The 15,854-nt window shown below is 61.6% G+C and overlaps 2 protein-coding genes across 2 annotated transcripts; both read left to right on the forward strand.

Moving 5' to 3' along the window:
- Positions 1-1,776: 1,776 nt before the first annotated feature.
- Positions 1,777-9,641, forward strand: ELMOD3 (ELMO domain containing 3). Its single transcript, XM_064472581.1, has 11 exons — positions 1,777-1,898; positions 2,153-2,230; positions 2,597-2,666; positions 2,967-3,029; positions 3,395-3,486; positions 3,726-3,849; positions 4,649-4,771; positions 6,831-6,961; positions 7,592-7,668; positions 7,813-7,940; positions 8,719-9,641. The coding sequence occupies exons 1-11, from the start codon at positions 1,815-1,817 to the stop codon at positions 8,904-8,906; spliced, it is 1,158 nt and encodes a 385-aa protein (XP_064328651.1). The 5' UTR covers positions 1,777-1,814; the 3' UTR covers positions 8,907-9,641.
- Positions 9,642-11,224: 1,583 nt separating this feature from the next.
- Positions 11,225-13,088, forward strand: ADRA2B (adrenoceptor alpha 2B). The gene has a single exon (XM_064472834.1). It carries the CDS (start codon positions 11,588-11,590, stop codon positions 12,731-12,733), a length of 1,146 nt encoding a protein of 381 aa, XP_064328904.1. The 5' UTR covers positions 11,225-11,587; the 3' UTR covers positions 12,734-13,088.
- The last annotated feature ends 2,766 nt before the right edge of the window (positions 13,089-15,854 follow it).

Here is a 15,854-nt window from a genome sequence, read left to right on the forward strand (position 1 = left end):
GGGCTCTGGATGGGCAGAGTGCTGCGGGGGCTCACAGTGCTCATCTAGGGGAGATAAGGGGAGGAGGGAGTGAAGCGAAGGCTTCATGGCCAAGCTCGTCCACAAATCACTGCAGATCCAGGGGCTGGATGGAACCATGGAACCGTGCCTGCACATCATGCCCCGGGGGTGAGCTTTGCTCATTATATCTCATTATAATACTAAAAGACACACCTCCACCCCAAAGCTACCCACCTCCAAGGTACAACCACCCCTCACCGAGCTGCGCTCTGAATTTCTCTTAGTCTATACCTTGAAATCAATGCGAGGAATTCCTACACCCACCAGTAACGAAGGTCTCTATCACTTGAGCCACCCAAGCTCCACCTCAACATACAATAGTATAAAAATGCCTCCAAGAGAGAGGGATGTGAGGGAAGATCCCATCGCGCCTGCTGGGATCAGTCTGAGGGCTGAACCTCCCCCCCCCACAAAGGGATGCCTTTGGGCGAGACTCGAACACTTGGTTACACCTACTGATCCCCTGGGAAATCGAGAGAACAAGCTCGTTATTTTGTGTTTTGTGTTTCAGCGCTTTAGACTCACACATGCTTTGCAGACAGCGCATTTATCACCGGCAATCCGACACAGACCTGTACTTCTGTTGCTGCAATAAACTGCACTATTACTGGATCCAGCCGTGAGGCGTTACTGGGCACGACTGGGCTAAGAGTGACCGTCCTGTCAGTGCATCCCTCATGGGCTGACAGCGCTGAATTTCCACCTCTTAATGCAACATGCTGGGAGCCGGTACTGGGTACTGGTGCTGCGTACTGGGAGCTGGTACCAGGAACTGCGAGACAGCACTGGGAGCCTACAGTGGGCAATAGATCCAGGCACTGAGAGCTGGTACAGGTCACTGGTGCCGGGTAGTGGGAGCTGGTAACAGGCACTGGGACTTTGCACTGGGCACTGGTGCCAGGAACCGGGAGCTGGCCCTGGGAGCCAGTGGCAACTGGTCACTGTTACTAGGGACTGGTTGCTGGCACTGGTCATTGGTACCTGGCACTGGTCACTGGTGCTGGGCACTGGGAGCTGGCTCTGGGAGGCAGTACTGGGTACCAGTGTCAGGTACTGGGAGCTGGTACCAGGAGCTGCAAGACAGCACTGGAAGCCTACATGGGGCAGTAGTTCCAGGCACTGGGAGCTGGCACTGGTCACTGCTGCTGGGCACTGGGAGCTCACTGTAGGCACTGGTACTGGGCACTGGGAGCTGGCTGTGGGCACTGGTACCAGGCACTGGGAGCTGGCTGTAGGCACTGGTACCGGGCACTGGGAGCTGGCTGTAGGCACCGGTACCGGGCACTGGGAGCTGGCTGTGGGCACTGGTACCAGGCACTGGGAGCTGGCATGGGTCACTGGTACCGGGCACTGGGAGCTGGCTGTGGGCACTGGTACCGGGCACTGGGAGCTGGCATGGGTCACTGGTGCCGGGCACTGGGAGCTGGCATGGGTCACTGGTACCGGGCACTGGGAGCTGGCTGTGGGCACCGGTACTGGGCACTGGGAGCTGGTATGGGTCACTGGTGCCGGGCACTGGAAGGTGGCTGTGGGCACCGGTACTGGGCACTGGAAGCCGTTAGTGGTCACTGGTTTCGGACACTGGGAGCCGCACCAGCCCCGCACGCCGGCCCGCACAGCCCTGCCCGCCCCGTCGGGCGGCCGCGTTCCGCGTGGCCTGACCCTCCCGCGCCGCCGTCCCGCCCCGCGCGGCACCTGCCGGGCGCTGTAGTCCTGTGTCCCTGGGGGCGGCTGCGCGGACTACAGCTCCCGGCATGCGCCGCGGCCGCGCCTGCGCACTGCGCCGCGCGGCACCGGCGGGAGAGCGGCCGGGCTGGGAGGCCCCGCCGCGGCTTCCGGTGGGTGCGGGGTCAAAGGGCGGCCGGTCAAAGGGCAGAGCGGCCCGGTGTGGGGGGGGGTGTGATGGTTGGGAGCTGGGAACCGTGGGAAGGCGCGCCCCGGGGCTTGCGGGGGGCTAGGCCGCAGGAGAGGCCTGAGGCCGCCGGGGGAGGGGGCTGTCACCCCCGGGACACCCCCGGTGCCACGCGGCCCCGCCGCCTGAGGCTCCGCCGCGGCTCCCGCCGAGAGGGGGAGGCCGCCTTCTTCCCCGCAGGGCATGAGCGGAGGCGCCGGGGGCTCGGAGCGGCCTGAGGAGCGGCAGCGTTTCCCCGCGCCCGGCAAGTCCCTGCCCGTGCGTGTCAGGCCCGAGCCCTGCCCCTGGCTCTGCCCCCGGGGCGGCCTGTCCCGCCGTGCCCCGGCCCCCGGGCAGCCTCAGACCCCACCCCCAGGGCTTGTCGCTTTGTTTCTCCATTTACCTCCCCGCAAAAAAATCTCTGGGTACCAAAAATGGCCTTCCCGTTACCTGAGCTGGTAACGCACCAAAAAGGCACCCAAAGGGCTCCGAGCTGCCCTTCCAGCCGGCTGGCGCGGCCCTGAGCCTGCAGGCAGAGGATGGGCTTGGTTCCCTGAGGGAAGAGCTCAGGATCTGGGCAAGCGGTTGGTTTTTCTGGGTCTGTTCTGGTGCGTGACGGCTGCGTTTCTCTCTGTCACCACTTAGATTTTGGCTCTGAGACAAAATGGTCTCCTGCAGGCGCTCACGTGGGGAGCGGGGCAGACCGCTGGCACTGGTAAGCTTTTCTTCTGCTTCCTTTTGGTCTCATTGTTTCCTGGTGGGGAGAATGCCTAGGGAGCTTAAAGGGAGCCCGAGCAAATCTGTTTGGCTCCAGCTTGGCGAAGCCTTTGCCTTGCTTTGTCCCAGACTTGCCAAGAGAAGCCTTGCAGTGTCTTGGGGGACTCTGGTCAGGGTTTATCCCCAGAGAAGGGGAAATCTTGCCCTGAGATGGCCTGAGCAGTGCTGGGGGAAGGCAACAACCCCTCTCTAGGTCTCCTGGACAACCCTAACCTTCAGCGTGCCCTTGTTCCGGCAGAGATCAGTGAGGAGCTGCGGCGAGCCCAGGAGGAATGGGAGGCTGTGGAAGAGATCCAGTCAGGTACAGCTGTGAGGCCAGCAGTGCCAGGGATAAGGGGGGTTGTTACACAGTTGGACAGAAAAGGTCTGGGCAGGGGAAGGGAGCTGGGTCCCAGAGGGCAGGAGTGGGTGGGTGCGTGGCTGGGGGGCATTTTTGGAGGTGGGGGGAGAGCTGGGGAAAGGTCAGGAGGGAGAGGGAGGGGGTGGGAGACCCGCTGCCTTTCCCTGACTCCCCAGATCTTCACCCTCCCGCTATGTCAGAGCAAGCTCCCCGCACTGGAACAGCCCCTCTGGCCAGAGGTGGGAGCTGATTTTGGCACCATGAAGCTGGAGCGGAGGGCAGGGCTCACAATGGGGCGGCTAACGCCATTCTCTGCGCTCCTGCAGGGCTGGGGGTAACGTCGGCCAGTGCTGCGCCCCTGATCTCCTTCAATGAAGCGCTGCAGTACTTCCAGACAGCCGACCTCTCCGAGTGCAGGGTATGGGCAGGGCCCCGCACTCTCGCCTTCTCTTGGGGGGAGGGGGGGGATAGTTTTAGTAAGTAGAAGAGGGGAGTGCGGTGGGAGAAGCGTGGCACTCCCCTCTTTCCTTTCTGCCTTCCCTCAGCTTGGCTCGTCTCGTGGTCCTGTCCCTCCAGCCTTGCCCATGGGTTTCTCTCCTGCCCGATTCACCGAGGGACTGGCCCCGATCATTCCTTCGCATGTTTTCTCCCCTGCAGAAGAAGGTCCGGGCGACGGTGCGCAGGCAGGGCCTGGCTGCTCTGGTTCACTTCCTCTTCGGCCCTCCCCGGCTCCAGCCGCAGCTGCAGGGAGAGCGGGAGCTGGCTCTGGCTATGGCGCAGTGTGAGTGTCCCCTCTGTCCCCACGCAAGCCACTGGGCCGGCGGCATCACCTCTTATTGCATGAGCTTCATGGGAAGCGACTGGGTGGGGCTTGGGGGTGTAGTGGGGTCTGCCCGCTTATCCCAGGGCAGCTGAGTATCCCAAAGGATGCATTCTCAGTCTCCTTCGCTCCCTGCTGCAGATGTACTCGCTGTTTGTGGGGAATGATGGATCTCTTGATCCCTTTCCGTTGCGCCACAGCAGCTGTTCCACGTGTATGCCTTGACGTGGCACTGGGCGGGTGCTCTGCAGCTCTACAGCCCTCCCCACTCCTCGTTTTGTGACTGAAACAAACGAGACATCGATCCTCACAGTGCCTTGGCCTGACATGTGTGATTTCTGGCTGTCCCGTGGTGGGTTGCATGTGCTGGGCACACAGGAGCTCCCCACCTGTGGGTTGCGGCTGGCTGTGGCTCCCCGGGCAGCACAGCTTCAGTCAGGAAAGCTTCCTGGGACACCCAAACTATTTGTTACCCCCATGCTCATACAACACTTGGTCGTATTATTTCTATTTCTGCACCACCAAGGCTTTTTTCCCTCCTTCCCTTCTCCCCTCCAGTGGGATAAACGTGGCCAGGACGTTCTCCTTGTCACCATGAGCCATTCTCATCTGTGGGATTTCATTTCCAGCTGGACCGTGGCTTTACCCTGCAGCTGGCGGCACTTTCCCCACCGCATCTCTGCGCCAGCGCTCGAGGGCAGCGGGGCAGGGATGCCGAGGGGCGTTTTGTAGATGCTGAGGGGTGTTTTCTCCCTACCAGGTGGTTTGGATGATAACGAGAGCGTGCACATGAGAATTCTGCAGACCATCTACAAGAAGCTAACGTGCTCCAGGCTGGGCTGCCCACGCTATGGGGCGCACTGGGAAGAGCTTGGCTTTCAAGGTAGGGCAGAGGGAGAGACCTGGGGCAAACCTTTGCTGAGAGGCCGCGCTGGTCCTGCTCCCTCCCCCGCAGGTGGGATCCAGAGGCAGTGCAAAGCGTTTGCTGTTCATTCCTTTCCCTTCATGCAGCTGCTCTTTCGTAGAGTCACTGAGGTTGGGAAAGACCCTTAAGATCACCGAGTCCAACCATTAACCCAGCACTGCCAGGTCCACCACTAAACCATGTCCCCAAGTCTACACATCTTTTAAATACCTCTAGGGAAGGTGACTTACCCACTCCCCTGGGCAGCCTGTTCCAATGCTTGACAAACCTTTCGGTGAAGAAAGTTTTCCTAATATCTACTCTAAGCCTCCCTTGCACAACTTGAAGTAATTTCCTTGTCCTGTTCCAGCTCCCTCAGCCACTCCTGATAAGACTTCTTCTTTCCACCTGTCACCAGCTTCATTGCCCTTCTCCGGATGCTCTCCAGCACCTCAGTGTCATTCCTGTAGCGAGGGGCCCAAAACCGAGCACAGGATTTGAGGTGTGGCCTCCTGCCCAACTTGGTGTTGCCTGTGGAGTTACTGTGGGTGCAGAGATCCCCTTGTCCAGATCACTGATCACAGAATCAGAATGCCCTGAGCTGGAAGGGACCCACAAGGACCATCGAGTCCAGCTCCTGTCCCTGCACAGGACACCCCAAATTCACACCGTGTCTCTGAGGGCCTTGTCCAAGCGCTTCTTGGATATCACCAGGCTGGTGCCGTGATGCCTCCCTGGGGAGCCTGTTCCAGGGCTCCACCACCCTCTGGGGGAAGGACCTTTCCCTAATGCCCAGCCTAACCCTCCCCTGGCACATCTCCCTGCCGTTCCCTCGGGGCCTGGCATTGGTCACCAGAGAGCAGAGACTAGCCCTGCCCCTCCTCCCCCCCTTGGGAGGGGGCTGCAGAGCGCCATGAGGCTGCCCTCGGCCCCCTCTGCTCCAGCTGAACAAACCCAGGGACTCCAGCCGCTCCTCGTACGGTTTCCCCTCTAAACCCTTCCCCAACTCCGTGCCCTCCTCTGGACACTCTCCAGTAGCTTTATACCCTCAGTGTCCTGCGGCGCCCAACGCTGCCCACAGCGCTCGGGGTGAGGCCGCCCCAGCGCGGGGCAGAGCGGGACAATCCCCCCCTCGCCCGGCTGCGATGCAGGGCTCGGTGCCCCCCAGGGCACACTGGCCCTCTGGGCTCCCAGGGCACGCTGGTGGCAGCCAAGATAAAGACAGAGCCACTGACACAGGCACAAAACAGAACCAGCCCCAGAACCGAGCCCTGGTTTCGTGGCAGATCCGTCGCTGCCCCAGCCAGCTGTCACAACCAGTACAACATCTGGTTGGCCAGATAATACCAACGCCCGCTGCCGCAGTTGCCAGTGTCCAGCTGGCGCAGGCATAACAAGAATTAGTTGGCATAACTGCTTTGCCCGGGCCATTAATGCTCTTCATTAGCAAGCGATCTTCTGTGGCTAATGAGCCGTCTCCGGTGGGCTGGTTTATTAGCGAAGCGCAGGTCAGGGCTCTGTCACTAAGGTTGCGTTGCAGGTTGCTTTCAGCCTCGGCTCTGTAAGAAAAACAGCATGATTAAAGCTGTCATGTGCGGCCTCGAGGGAGTTTTCGGGCTGGTTGACTCGCGAGTTAAATAGGCCGGGTTTTAATGAAGCCTAAAACCCTCAACAGGAGGGGAATGGCTCCCTCTCCTCCGTCCTGTCGAGCACACAGCTGGTTTCAAGTGTTAGTTTACCAGCCAACTGTGCCCTGGGCTGGGTAGAGCTTGGAGCTGCTGATTCCTAGAGAAGGTGTGGGAGTGGGTGCATGGGTGGGAGAGCAAGGGCTTGTTGATGCCCACCTGAAAGAGGGTGTGGCACCCTTTGGCTCCGGTTAGGGAAATTCCCTGAAAGCTTTCCTTCAGGAAGGGAAATTGCTGGGATTCCTCTGCTCTTGAAACACTGGGAGAGGGTATAAAGAGCCAGGGGAAGGGGGGAGGTGACCAGAGAGCGACTGTGCCGTCCCTCGCTTCACCAGGCTGTTTCGCCTTTCCAGGTGCAGATCCCGGGACTGACCTGCGAGGGACGGGCATGCTGGGCCTGATGCAGATGCTGTACTTTGTCATGGACTCGCAGACGCTGCCTCTGGCTCAAGAGATTTTCAAGCTATCCCAGCACGAATCCCAGGCATGTCCTTCCGCCTTCCCTTGCTCCCTGCAGCGGTATCCACCCGTTTGTTTCTAATGCTCGAGGAAGGGGAAGCATGAAAACCTTCCCTTCAAAGTTAGGCCTTGACTTCTTTTTGCTGCTTAACCCCCCTCATGCTGGTAAGGGGAGGAAAGTGGTCCCCAAAGAGCCGAGGAGCTCCCATCAGAGCCTGGAGCCAAAGTCCAGGCGTTGGCTTTATGCTGGGAATTAGATTTTTACCATCCTGGTGGCGATCGGAGATTTGCTCCTGGATCCTGCCTTGGAGCGGGACTTGTGCAGGTTAAAAGTGCCAGGGAAGCAGGTGAAGAGCAGCGTGGTGTGAAAATGGGAGTGAGTGGAGCTTGTCTCCTTAAACTTGGTGTTTTGGTGTCTGCTATAGTTGGCTTTAAGCCTGGTTATAGGCTTGGCTTGACCCACAGCACCCATCTAAGCCTGTGCCTGTAGTATTGTCCTGCTACGTGGATCTGTTGCCTGCGGCCGCCATCTCACAGGTCTGGGGCCGCATGGATGCGGCATAAAAGGGCTGGAGGTGTTGTCTGGGCACCTCTGCGTGCCACAAGAGAGGCGGCTTTTTCCAGCCAAGCCGCCATAATGCTCATTCTCTTGCAGTATTTCCCTTTCTGCATCATGTCCGTGAACATCACCCGCATCGTCATCCAGGCCCTGAGGGAGGAGCGTCTCTCCAGGTGAGGTCTGGAGCGGCCGACGGCTCTGTAGCCGGGCTGGGTGGTGATTCTGGGGGCCCTCAAAGGGCATCTGCTGCTCGTTCCCGTTGAGCGGGGTCCCTCCCCAGCAGCTCCCTCGGCTGAGCCCCTCCCTGCCTGTTCCAGGGAGTGCAACCACAGGCAGCAAGTCATCGCTGTGCTGAACGACCTGTACGCGGCAGCCTTCCTGCAGCTCTACCGCGTGTGGAAGTGGCAGCACAAGACCATTGCCGACTCCGGTTTCCTCCTAAAAGGTGCGTTTCCCTGCGCTTTCCCCTCCTTTCCCAGCCGAGGGAAGTAACCCGAGGCCCAGAGGACAGACCCAGTATGTTCCCAGCAAGCTTGTGTCCTGCCAAGCCCGGCTCTGAGGGGTGCAACGCCCAGAAAGCCCCAACCGTCATCACTTAATCTTCACACAGAGATTTTCAACAACCCGAGGGCCCTGTGGGGTGTTTTTTCCCCCCCCATTTTGCATCTCAAATCTTAAAAGATGAGCACACGTGGAAGCACCTGCTGTGTTCAGAGGGGCGCTGTGTCGTGGTGGCTTGAGGCGGGTGACAAACGGGGGTGTTCCTTGCTCCCCGGGCTTGCTCACGTCACGCAGCGCGGTTGTGTAAGGCCCTGTTTGTAGCGCGGGGCGTCAGCGGAGCCGCTGACAGCGTGCTTTTTGCAGCGAGCACTAAATTAACCAGTGAGATTATTTACTCCGGAGGAGACTGATGTCAACAGAGGCTCTTGGATGCGCCGTGCTAATGGCTCCCTCTTCAAATGGGGTCCAGCTGTCACGGTCTGGCTCTGCTTTGATCCCGTCTCCCCAGGCTTTCCCTCCTGGGGGGATCTTGGGGTGATGCTGAGCTTGGCTGGGAGTTTTGGTGAGGAGTTTTTTGCTCAGGGAGTGAAACATAATGGTGCCCTTTCCCAAGGGGATACGTTGAGACACCAGAAATAATATACGGGTCAAAACCTTGCCCCAGGAGCGCGCTGCGCCCACGATGCTCTCTGTCCTCACGCACTTCCCTCTGACCTCCCCAGAGCTGGAGTCGTCCACCAAAAAGAAACCGAAGCAGCTCCTGAAATCCCTGCAGGCCTACATGAAGCGCAGCCCCGCAGCAGATGGCCTTCAGCAGCCGTCCCCTCCCTCCGCCTCTGGTGAGGCGATCCACTTCACAGGCGTTTGCGACCTGCAGGTTGAGCTGGAAGGAGAAGCCCGACTGATCTGAAATGGAGGGAGACGTGCCACGGGGAGCTCCAGCGGCGGCCCAGCTCTCGGAGGATGCCTGGCTGCCGTCGCCTCTGGTTAGGGGGCTTGGGAAGGGCCGTGCGGGCCGAGGTGGGAGATGCGGAGCCGTGGGAGGTGGCCGCTGCCCTGCGAAGTGCAGCGAGAGAAGGGTCTGGGACTGGGCTGCGGGCGGGCGGGAGCCTGCGATGCCGCCAACGGCAGATCTTTTTCTGCCCTAACCCCCCCCAGAAAGGGTGGGCCAGTCCTTCCCGCTCTGGCCCCGCAAGCGTCCCGGCTGCGGCCCCGGCGTCGCTTGGTGCCGCAGGGTTTGACTGTCTCCAGTAGGAGAATGTGGCAGAGCGGGTGGATTTTTGAGCCACCGACCTCAGGCTGGGATAGTCCGTCTGTCTGTCTCGAATCTGTGCTCCCGTCTGTCTTTACCCCTAACAGGATGGTTTAGTGACGCTCCAGGTGGAGCCAGAGCACAGTGACGGGGCTCCTGAATCGAGTCACAGCTCCAGCGGCCCCTGGGAGGGTTTGAAACCCCCTGCTTCAGGCTGCGGCACCCGCATTTCACGGTGGCAGTGGGGCGAGAGCACGAGCCCAGCCTTGTTGCTGGGGCAGTGGGGGCAGCTCACCCCCCAAGGTTTGGGGATACCCCCCCCAAACTGCCCCGGGGTGTTACTGTGCGTTGTTAAAAGAAGGGAAAAAAATTCTTTTCTTGGCACGATGGAGACTTTTGGACTCGGATTTGGTTCTGGTTCCTGCAGTCTGGTGAGGGGGGAGAGGGTTTCTGCTGGCAGAGGGCTGCTCTGGGGAGCAGGGGAGGGTGAAGTGGGGTCCACTGGGAGCCGATGTTGGGGCTCAGAGGCGGAAAAGCTGCTCCAGAGGAGAGAAACAAGGGTGCGATTCTGCCCTGCAGCGCCCGGGGCACCGAGGGGGGGGCAAGAAAAATCCCTCCCAGCTCCATGTCTGCAAGGGCAGCTGCTGGGGTCCAGGAAAACCTCGTTTAAGAGGAGACAAGGCTTTTGCTTGCGGGTTCCCAGTGGGCGAGGTGCGATGTCCCCAGCACGGCCCCTCTGTCCCCAGCCCTCCATGCCTCGGTTTCCCCCTCCATGAAATCCGAATTACGGCCCTGCTTGTGGGGACGAGCTGGGAGCAGTAACGGCTGCTCTGTGCCCAGCGTCAGCTCGTGCTTAGAAATGCTCCAAAAGCATCTTCAGCCTTCAAATTGGGGGGGGGGGGGGGAGCCCCAAAAGCCCAGATCTGGTGCTTGTGAACAAGAGAAGGGAGCCGCTGGTGGGACGACAGCGGTGGGGTGTCACCGACGACTGCCTGCCGCCGTTACCCCCGGGAAGGGCGATCGCCTTCGTGGCGCAGCGGCTGAGCTGGAAACTGGTTCCCCCGGCCTGAAAAAACCCAATAAATGGTTAAAAGGGAGCTTGGTGGTGGGCTTTTTTTCCTCCCCTAATCCTGAATTATGAAGATTGGTTGGGGGTGTGGGAGGAGCGGGAGGGGGGGGCAGCTGGGTGCAGGGGGATGGGAGAGGAAAAGCACCCTGAGGGTGGTTGCGGGGGGGATGCAGGGAGGGGGTGAGATGGGGAGCCCCCCGGGGGTGGCAGTTCTGGGAGGTGGAGGTCGGGCCCGGCTCTTCCCACCGCCCCTTCCCCGGCATCTGTGGGTGCTGGGGGGGGGACATGGTTACTGGGGGGGGGGATATGGGTGCCAGGGAGGGGTACTAGTGCCAGGGATGGGGTGTGGGTGCTGGAGGGGGGCGACAGGTACTGGTAATGGATGTGGGAGACCCGGGGGGGGGTGCGGGTACCAGGGAGGGATGTGGGTCCCGGCAAGGGGGGGTGCGGGTCCCGGAGGGGATGTGAGTGCTGGGGAGGGGGGGGGTGCGGGTCCTGGAGGGGATGTGGGTGCTGGGGAGGGGGGTGCGGGTCCCGGGGGGGATGTGGGTGCTGGGGAGGGGGGATGCGGGTGCTGGAGAAGAGCCGGAGGTGCCAGGGAGGGGTATGGTACCCGCACACCCTCTTCCCCGGGACCCGCGTCCCTCCCTGGTACCCGCACCCCCTCCTGGGCCCCCCGCATCCCTTACCGGTACCTGCCGCCCCCCTCCAGGTAATGGGGGGATGCAGGTAGCGGGGGGGATGCGGGTCAGCGGGGGCCGGAGCGGAGCCCGGTCCCGTGTCCCCCCGGTGCCGCCCGGTCCCGCCCCGGGGGCGGTGGCTCAGCCCCCACCCCCCACCCCCCGCTCCGCGCCCGCTTAAAACCCCGCGGAGGCGGCGCCGGCAGCGGCACCGGCAGCGGCAGCGCGAGGTGGGGTGCGGGCGGGGTGCGGGGTGCGGGCGGGGTGCGGGGTGCGGGCGGGGCGGGGTGCGAGGAGCGCAAGGTGCGGGCAGGGCAGCGCGGGGTGCGGGCAGGGGAAGGCAGGGCTGCAGGTGTGGGAAAGCGGAGGTACAGGCAGGACAGGGGTGCGGGCAGGGTGCGGGCAGCACAAGGGGCTGCGGGCAGGGTGCGGGCAGCCCCGGGTAGGGGTGCCGGCAGCAGCAGCGACCGCAGGCAGGGCAGGCACCATGGCAAGGGACACTGGCGTCCCCCAGCACCCCGCGGCCCCGTCCTCCCGCACCCCGCGGCACCGCTGAGCGCCGGCGGCCGGACCCCGCGGCCGGTGGGACCATGGAGGGCCCCGAGGGCGGTTACTCGGTGCAAGCCACTGCCGCCATCACCGCCGCCATCACCTTCCTGGTGCTCTTCACCATCACGGGCAACGTGCTGGTGATCATGGCCGTGCTGAGCAGCCGCTCGCTGCGGGCACCCCAAAACCTCTTCCTGGTGTCGTTGGCGGCCGCTGACATCTTGGTCGCCACCCTCATCATCCCCTTCTCCTTGGCTAACGAGCTCCTGGGCTACTGGTACTTCGAGAAGACGTGGTGCGAGATCTACCTGGCTTTGGACGTGCTCTTCTGCACCTCGTCCATCGTCCACCTCTGCGCCATCAGCCTGGACCGTTACTGGTCGGTCAGCCGCGCCATCGAGTACAACGCCAAGCGGACGCCGCGGCGCATCAAGTGCAGCATCCTCATCGTCTGGACCATCGCCGCCGTCATCTCCCTCCCGCCCTTGGTCTACAAGGGGGAGAAGAAGGCGGTGGAGGGGGAGAGGCCACAGTGCAAGCTCAACGAGGAGGCCTGGTACGTCCTCTCCTCCAGCGTCGGCTCCTTCTTTGCCCCGTGTCTCATCATGATCCTCGTCTACCTGCGCATCTACCTGATCGCCAAACGCCGCCACTGCTCCCGCCCTGCCAGCGCCAAACCGTCGGGGTCGGTGCCACCGAGCGTCACCCCCCCGGCCGGCGCGGACCCCCCGGGGACCTGCCCACCGGCGGACAGGACCTCGCTGCTGAGCCCCGAGGAGCCCCCCACGTCCTCCAACCCCGGGGCGGGGACGTCGCCGCAGCCCAGGGGACGCCCCAGGGACACCTTGGCCACCGGGACGGGGCGGGTGGTGTTGGCACATCGGCCGCCGGCGCTGAACCCTTGGAGGAGGAAGACTCAGATCAACCGGGAGAAGCGTTTCACCTTCGTCTTGGCCGTGGTCATCGGCGTCTTCGTCCTCTGCTGGTTCCCGTTCTTCTTCCTCTACAGCCTGGGCGCGCTCTGTCCCCGGCGCTGCAAGGTCCCCGACGGCGTCTTCCAGTTCTTCTTCTGGATCGGTTACTGCAACAGCTCCCTCAACCCCGTCATCTACACCGTCTTCAACCAGGACTTCCGCAAGGCTTTCCGGCGCCTCCTCTGCCGCCGCCGAGCCCCGACGCCCTGGTGAGGGGCTCCGGCCGCCCCCTTCATCCTCCTCCTCATCCTCCTCCTCCTCCTCCTCCTCCTCCTCCTCCTGGCTGCGCTTGCCGCCTGGAACAGCCCTTGGGTTTGGGGAGGGGGGATTTGAAGCCCCACAAAGTGATGATGGGTTCCCCCCACCCCCCGCCACCCCACTGCTGGCGCCTGCCCACCCCTGGGGGCCCGGGATGGGGGGCACGTGCTGCCACGCCACGACCCCTCTCCCCAAGACCGGTAGCATCAGGCGGACCCCACCCCCCCATAGGAGGCGCCGTGGCCTTTTAACAATAAAAGATATTTTGTAATAAGAAAAAAATGTCACTTTTTGTTAAGAGGGGGATGTGGGGGGTCCCAGGGGGTGCCTGTCACACCCCCCCCCCATCCCTGGGGACCGCTGGGGACAAGAGCGGCGGACCATGACGGCTGTCAGCGTGGCTGGGAGGAATGCGTGCCGGCAGAGCGGGAACACGATGTCTGGGAGGGGGCGGTTATTTATGGCAGCGCCCGGGAAGGAATAAACAATAATAATAATTGAAAAAAAACAAAAAACACCAAAAAATAGACCAAACAACCCCAAAGAATAAATCTCTGCAGCTGCCGCCCTCCGGCCGCGAGAACGTTCAACCCGACGGGATGGGGACAGAGCTCGGGGTCGGAGGACCCTGGTGGGGTGGGAATTCGCAGGTGGCTGATATGGGGAATTCGCGGGTGTCTTGTACAGGGTTGTGCTGCCCACTTGGGGTGAGGGTGATGCACGTCAGGGGCTGCGGGGGTGGGGATGTTGCAGGTTGTGGTTCAGGCTGGGGTGCTGTGACCCACACCAGTATGACCCACACCACCGTATCATGACCCCCACAGGTATAACCGTGGGTCACGGCAGAGCATTGTGACCCACGCTGGTGTTTTGAGGTTCATGGCGGTATATTGTGACCCACAGCGGGGTAGCGCGACCCACGCCAGTGTGTCATGTCTCATGGTGGCGTGTTGCGACCCACACCGGTGTGTCGTGACTCCCACTGCTGTACCATGACTCACGGTGGCGCACGGTGACCCACAGCGGCGTGCGGTGACCCTCACCCGGGTATCGTGACCCGCACTGGTCCAGCATGACCCATGATGGTGCACAATGACCCCCACCAGCGCACGGTGACCCACACCAGAGTATCACGCCTCGCGCTGGGGTACCATCACCCATGCCGGTGCCCCCATTGTCGGGGGACGTGGCCGGGGACAGCTCGCCTCCGCAGTGGCGGAGCCAGCCCCATTCCCCCACCGCACTGTGGGACTTCACCTCGGTCCACCCCAAAAGCAGCTGAACTTTTGGGAAGCCCTTTCCCAGCCCAGCTGTTCTGCTCCTCCCCCACGAGCCTGGCCCGGCCAGCGGCCGTTGGCCCGTCCCGGCACGCTGGGAGGATGCTCGGGGTGGGAGAGGTCGTGTGAACGAGGCTGGGGCTGCAGGGCTGCACACGCCAAGCCACTGGACCCCCGCCAGCCCGGCCCCGGGGGCAGCTGGACCCACTCCTGACCTCCAGCGCCATGTCCCGCTGCGGCTCCTCTGCACCATGGCTGTGCCTGCGCTGGCCCCTTCGTGCCCCACGTTGTGTGCTGGGGGGAGATGTGGGGCTGAGCATGGTATTGCTGGGGTGTGGGGTCCTGTGGGGCTGGGTCTGGTATGATCATGTGGGGCTGGCCATGTCCTTGTGGGGCTGAGCGTGTTCTTGTGGGGCTAGCCGTGCCCCATGGGGATTTCTGTGACCCCCTGGGGATGTTCATAGTCCCACAGGGATGTGGATGGCCCCATGGGGCTGGGCATGGCCCCATGGGATCCTCTGCCCACCCCATACCCACAACGCTGCCAGCTCTGCCCCCCCACCTTCTCCCCCTTCCACTCCCCCCTAATTCCCCCAAAACATCCCACAAGTTGCCATGGCAATTCCTTACTTCCCCCCCTCCCCCCCCCCCCCCGCCGGTATGCTCAGCAGAACCAGGTTTGCCACAAAAAAAGGGCTGTGGAAATTCAAGCAGGGTGAGCTTTTTGCTGAAAAATAGGTTAAAACGGGTTGGCGGAGGGGTTATTCCCCGTCCCACAGTGCTCGGGGCAGTGGCTGGCCCCTGCGGTGAAGCTGCCGTGCCGCTGACCCGCCGTTATCACCGCCGGAATAATCGACATCCCCTCATTAGCGCTGGGAAGCGGCAGGAGGGGGAGGTTAATTAAGCAGAAATATTAATTGCTGACATCCTCCCCGGGTGCTGCTCCGGTTCTGAGCTGGGGGGGGTGGGGGGCGATGCTCAGGGCCCAAACCGGGACCAGGATGAAGGTGCTGCCTTAAACGGCTGTGGGAATCGCTCGCAGGGAGCTTGGCTGGTGCTGTGAGGTGCAATGAGTTCTTGCCAGGGCTCAGCCTGCTTCTGCTGGGGCTGCTCCAGGGCTTGTCCCCGGGGCTGGCCTTTCAATGACCGCCGGTTAATTATATGATGAAATATCATAATAATACAATGGACGTGCCAAAGCTCTCGGCGCCGGCGCCTGGGATGATCCCTGCCGCCATCTTGTATTTTCTTTTTTGGGAGTTTTGACAGAATTTGGCCACTTTCACTAGTGGAGGAAGGTCAGGCGTGAAGCTGGCCGGGGGGGGGGGGCGGGGGAATATTTCTTCAAGGGGGAAAAATGCATGTTCTTGTTCAAATATTTAAAAATAAGGAGCTGGGAATGGCTGCGAAAGCTTTTATTTGTATTTGGGTTTAATGGCAGAGCAATAAAAGCCGGGGAGGGAAGATACGGTAACCATAGCCACTGTGGCGCGGGGGGAGCCCCGGCAGCCCATTTCTGCCTCAAATGTTTAAAAATTTAAAATAAAAATGGGTTGGGTTGCCTGAAATCTTCCCGTTTGGGTGATATGTTCTGGGTGACATGGTATGAAGGTGCTTTGCTGTTACTGGGGTCCCTCAGAAAGTGAGACAAAGCCAGAAAAAGCAATAAAAAATAATTAAAAAAAAAAGTGAGAAAAAAGACAGAAAAAGTGTGAATGGGCCCGTTTTTGGAGACGACGGACTCAGGGCTGGCAGGGTCTGGCCAAAACGCCTCCGCCCCCCATTTCTTGCCTCCCCAA

The sequence above is a fragment of the Phalacrocorax carbo genome, chromosome 24 (assembly GCF_963921805.1).
Source record: "Phalacrocorax carbo chromosome 24, bPhaCar2.1, whole genome shotgun sequence".
Classification (NCBI taxonomy): domain Eukaryota; kingdom Metazoa; phylum Chordata; class Aves; order Suliformes; family Phalacrocoracidae; genus Phalacrocorax; species Phalacrocorax carbo.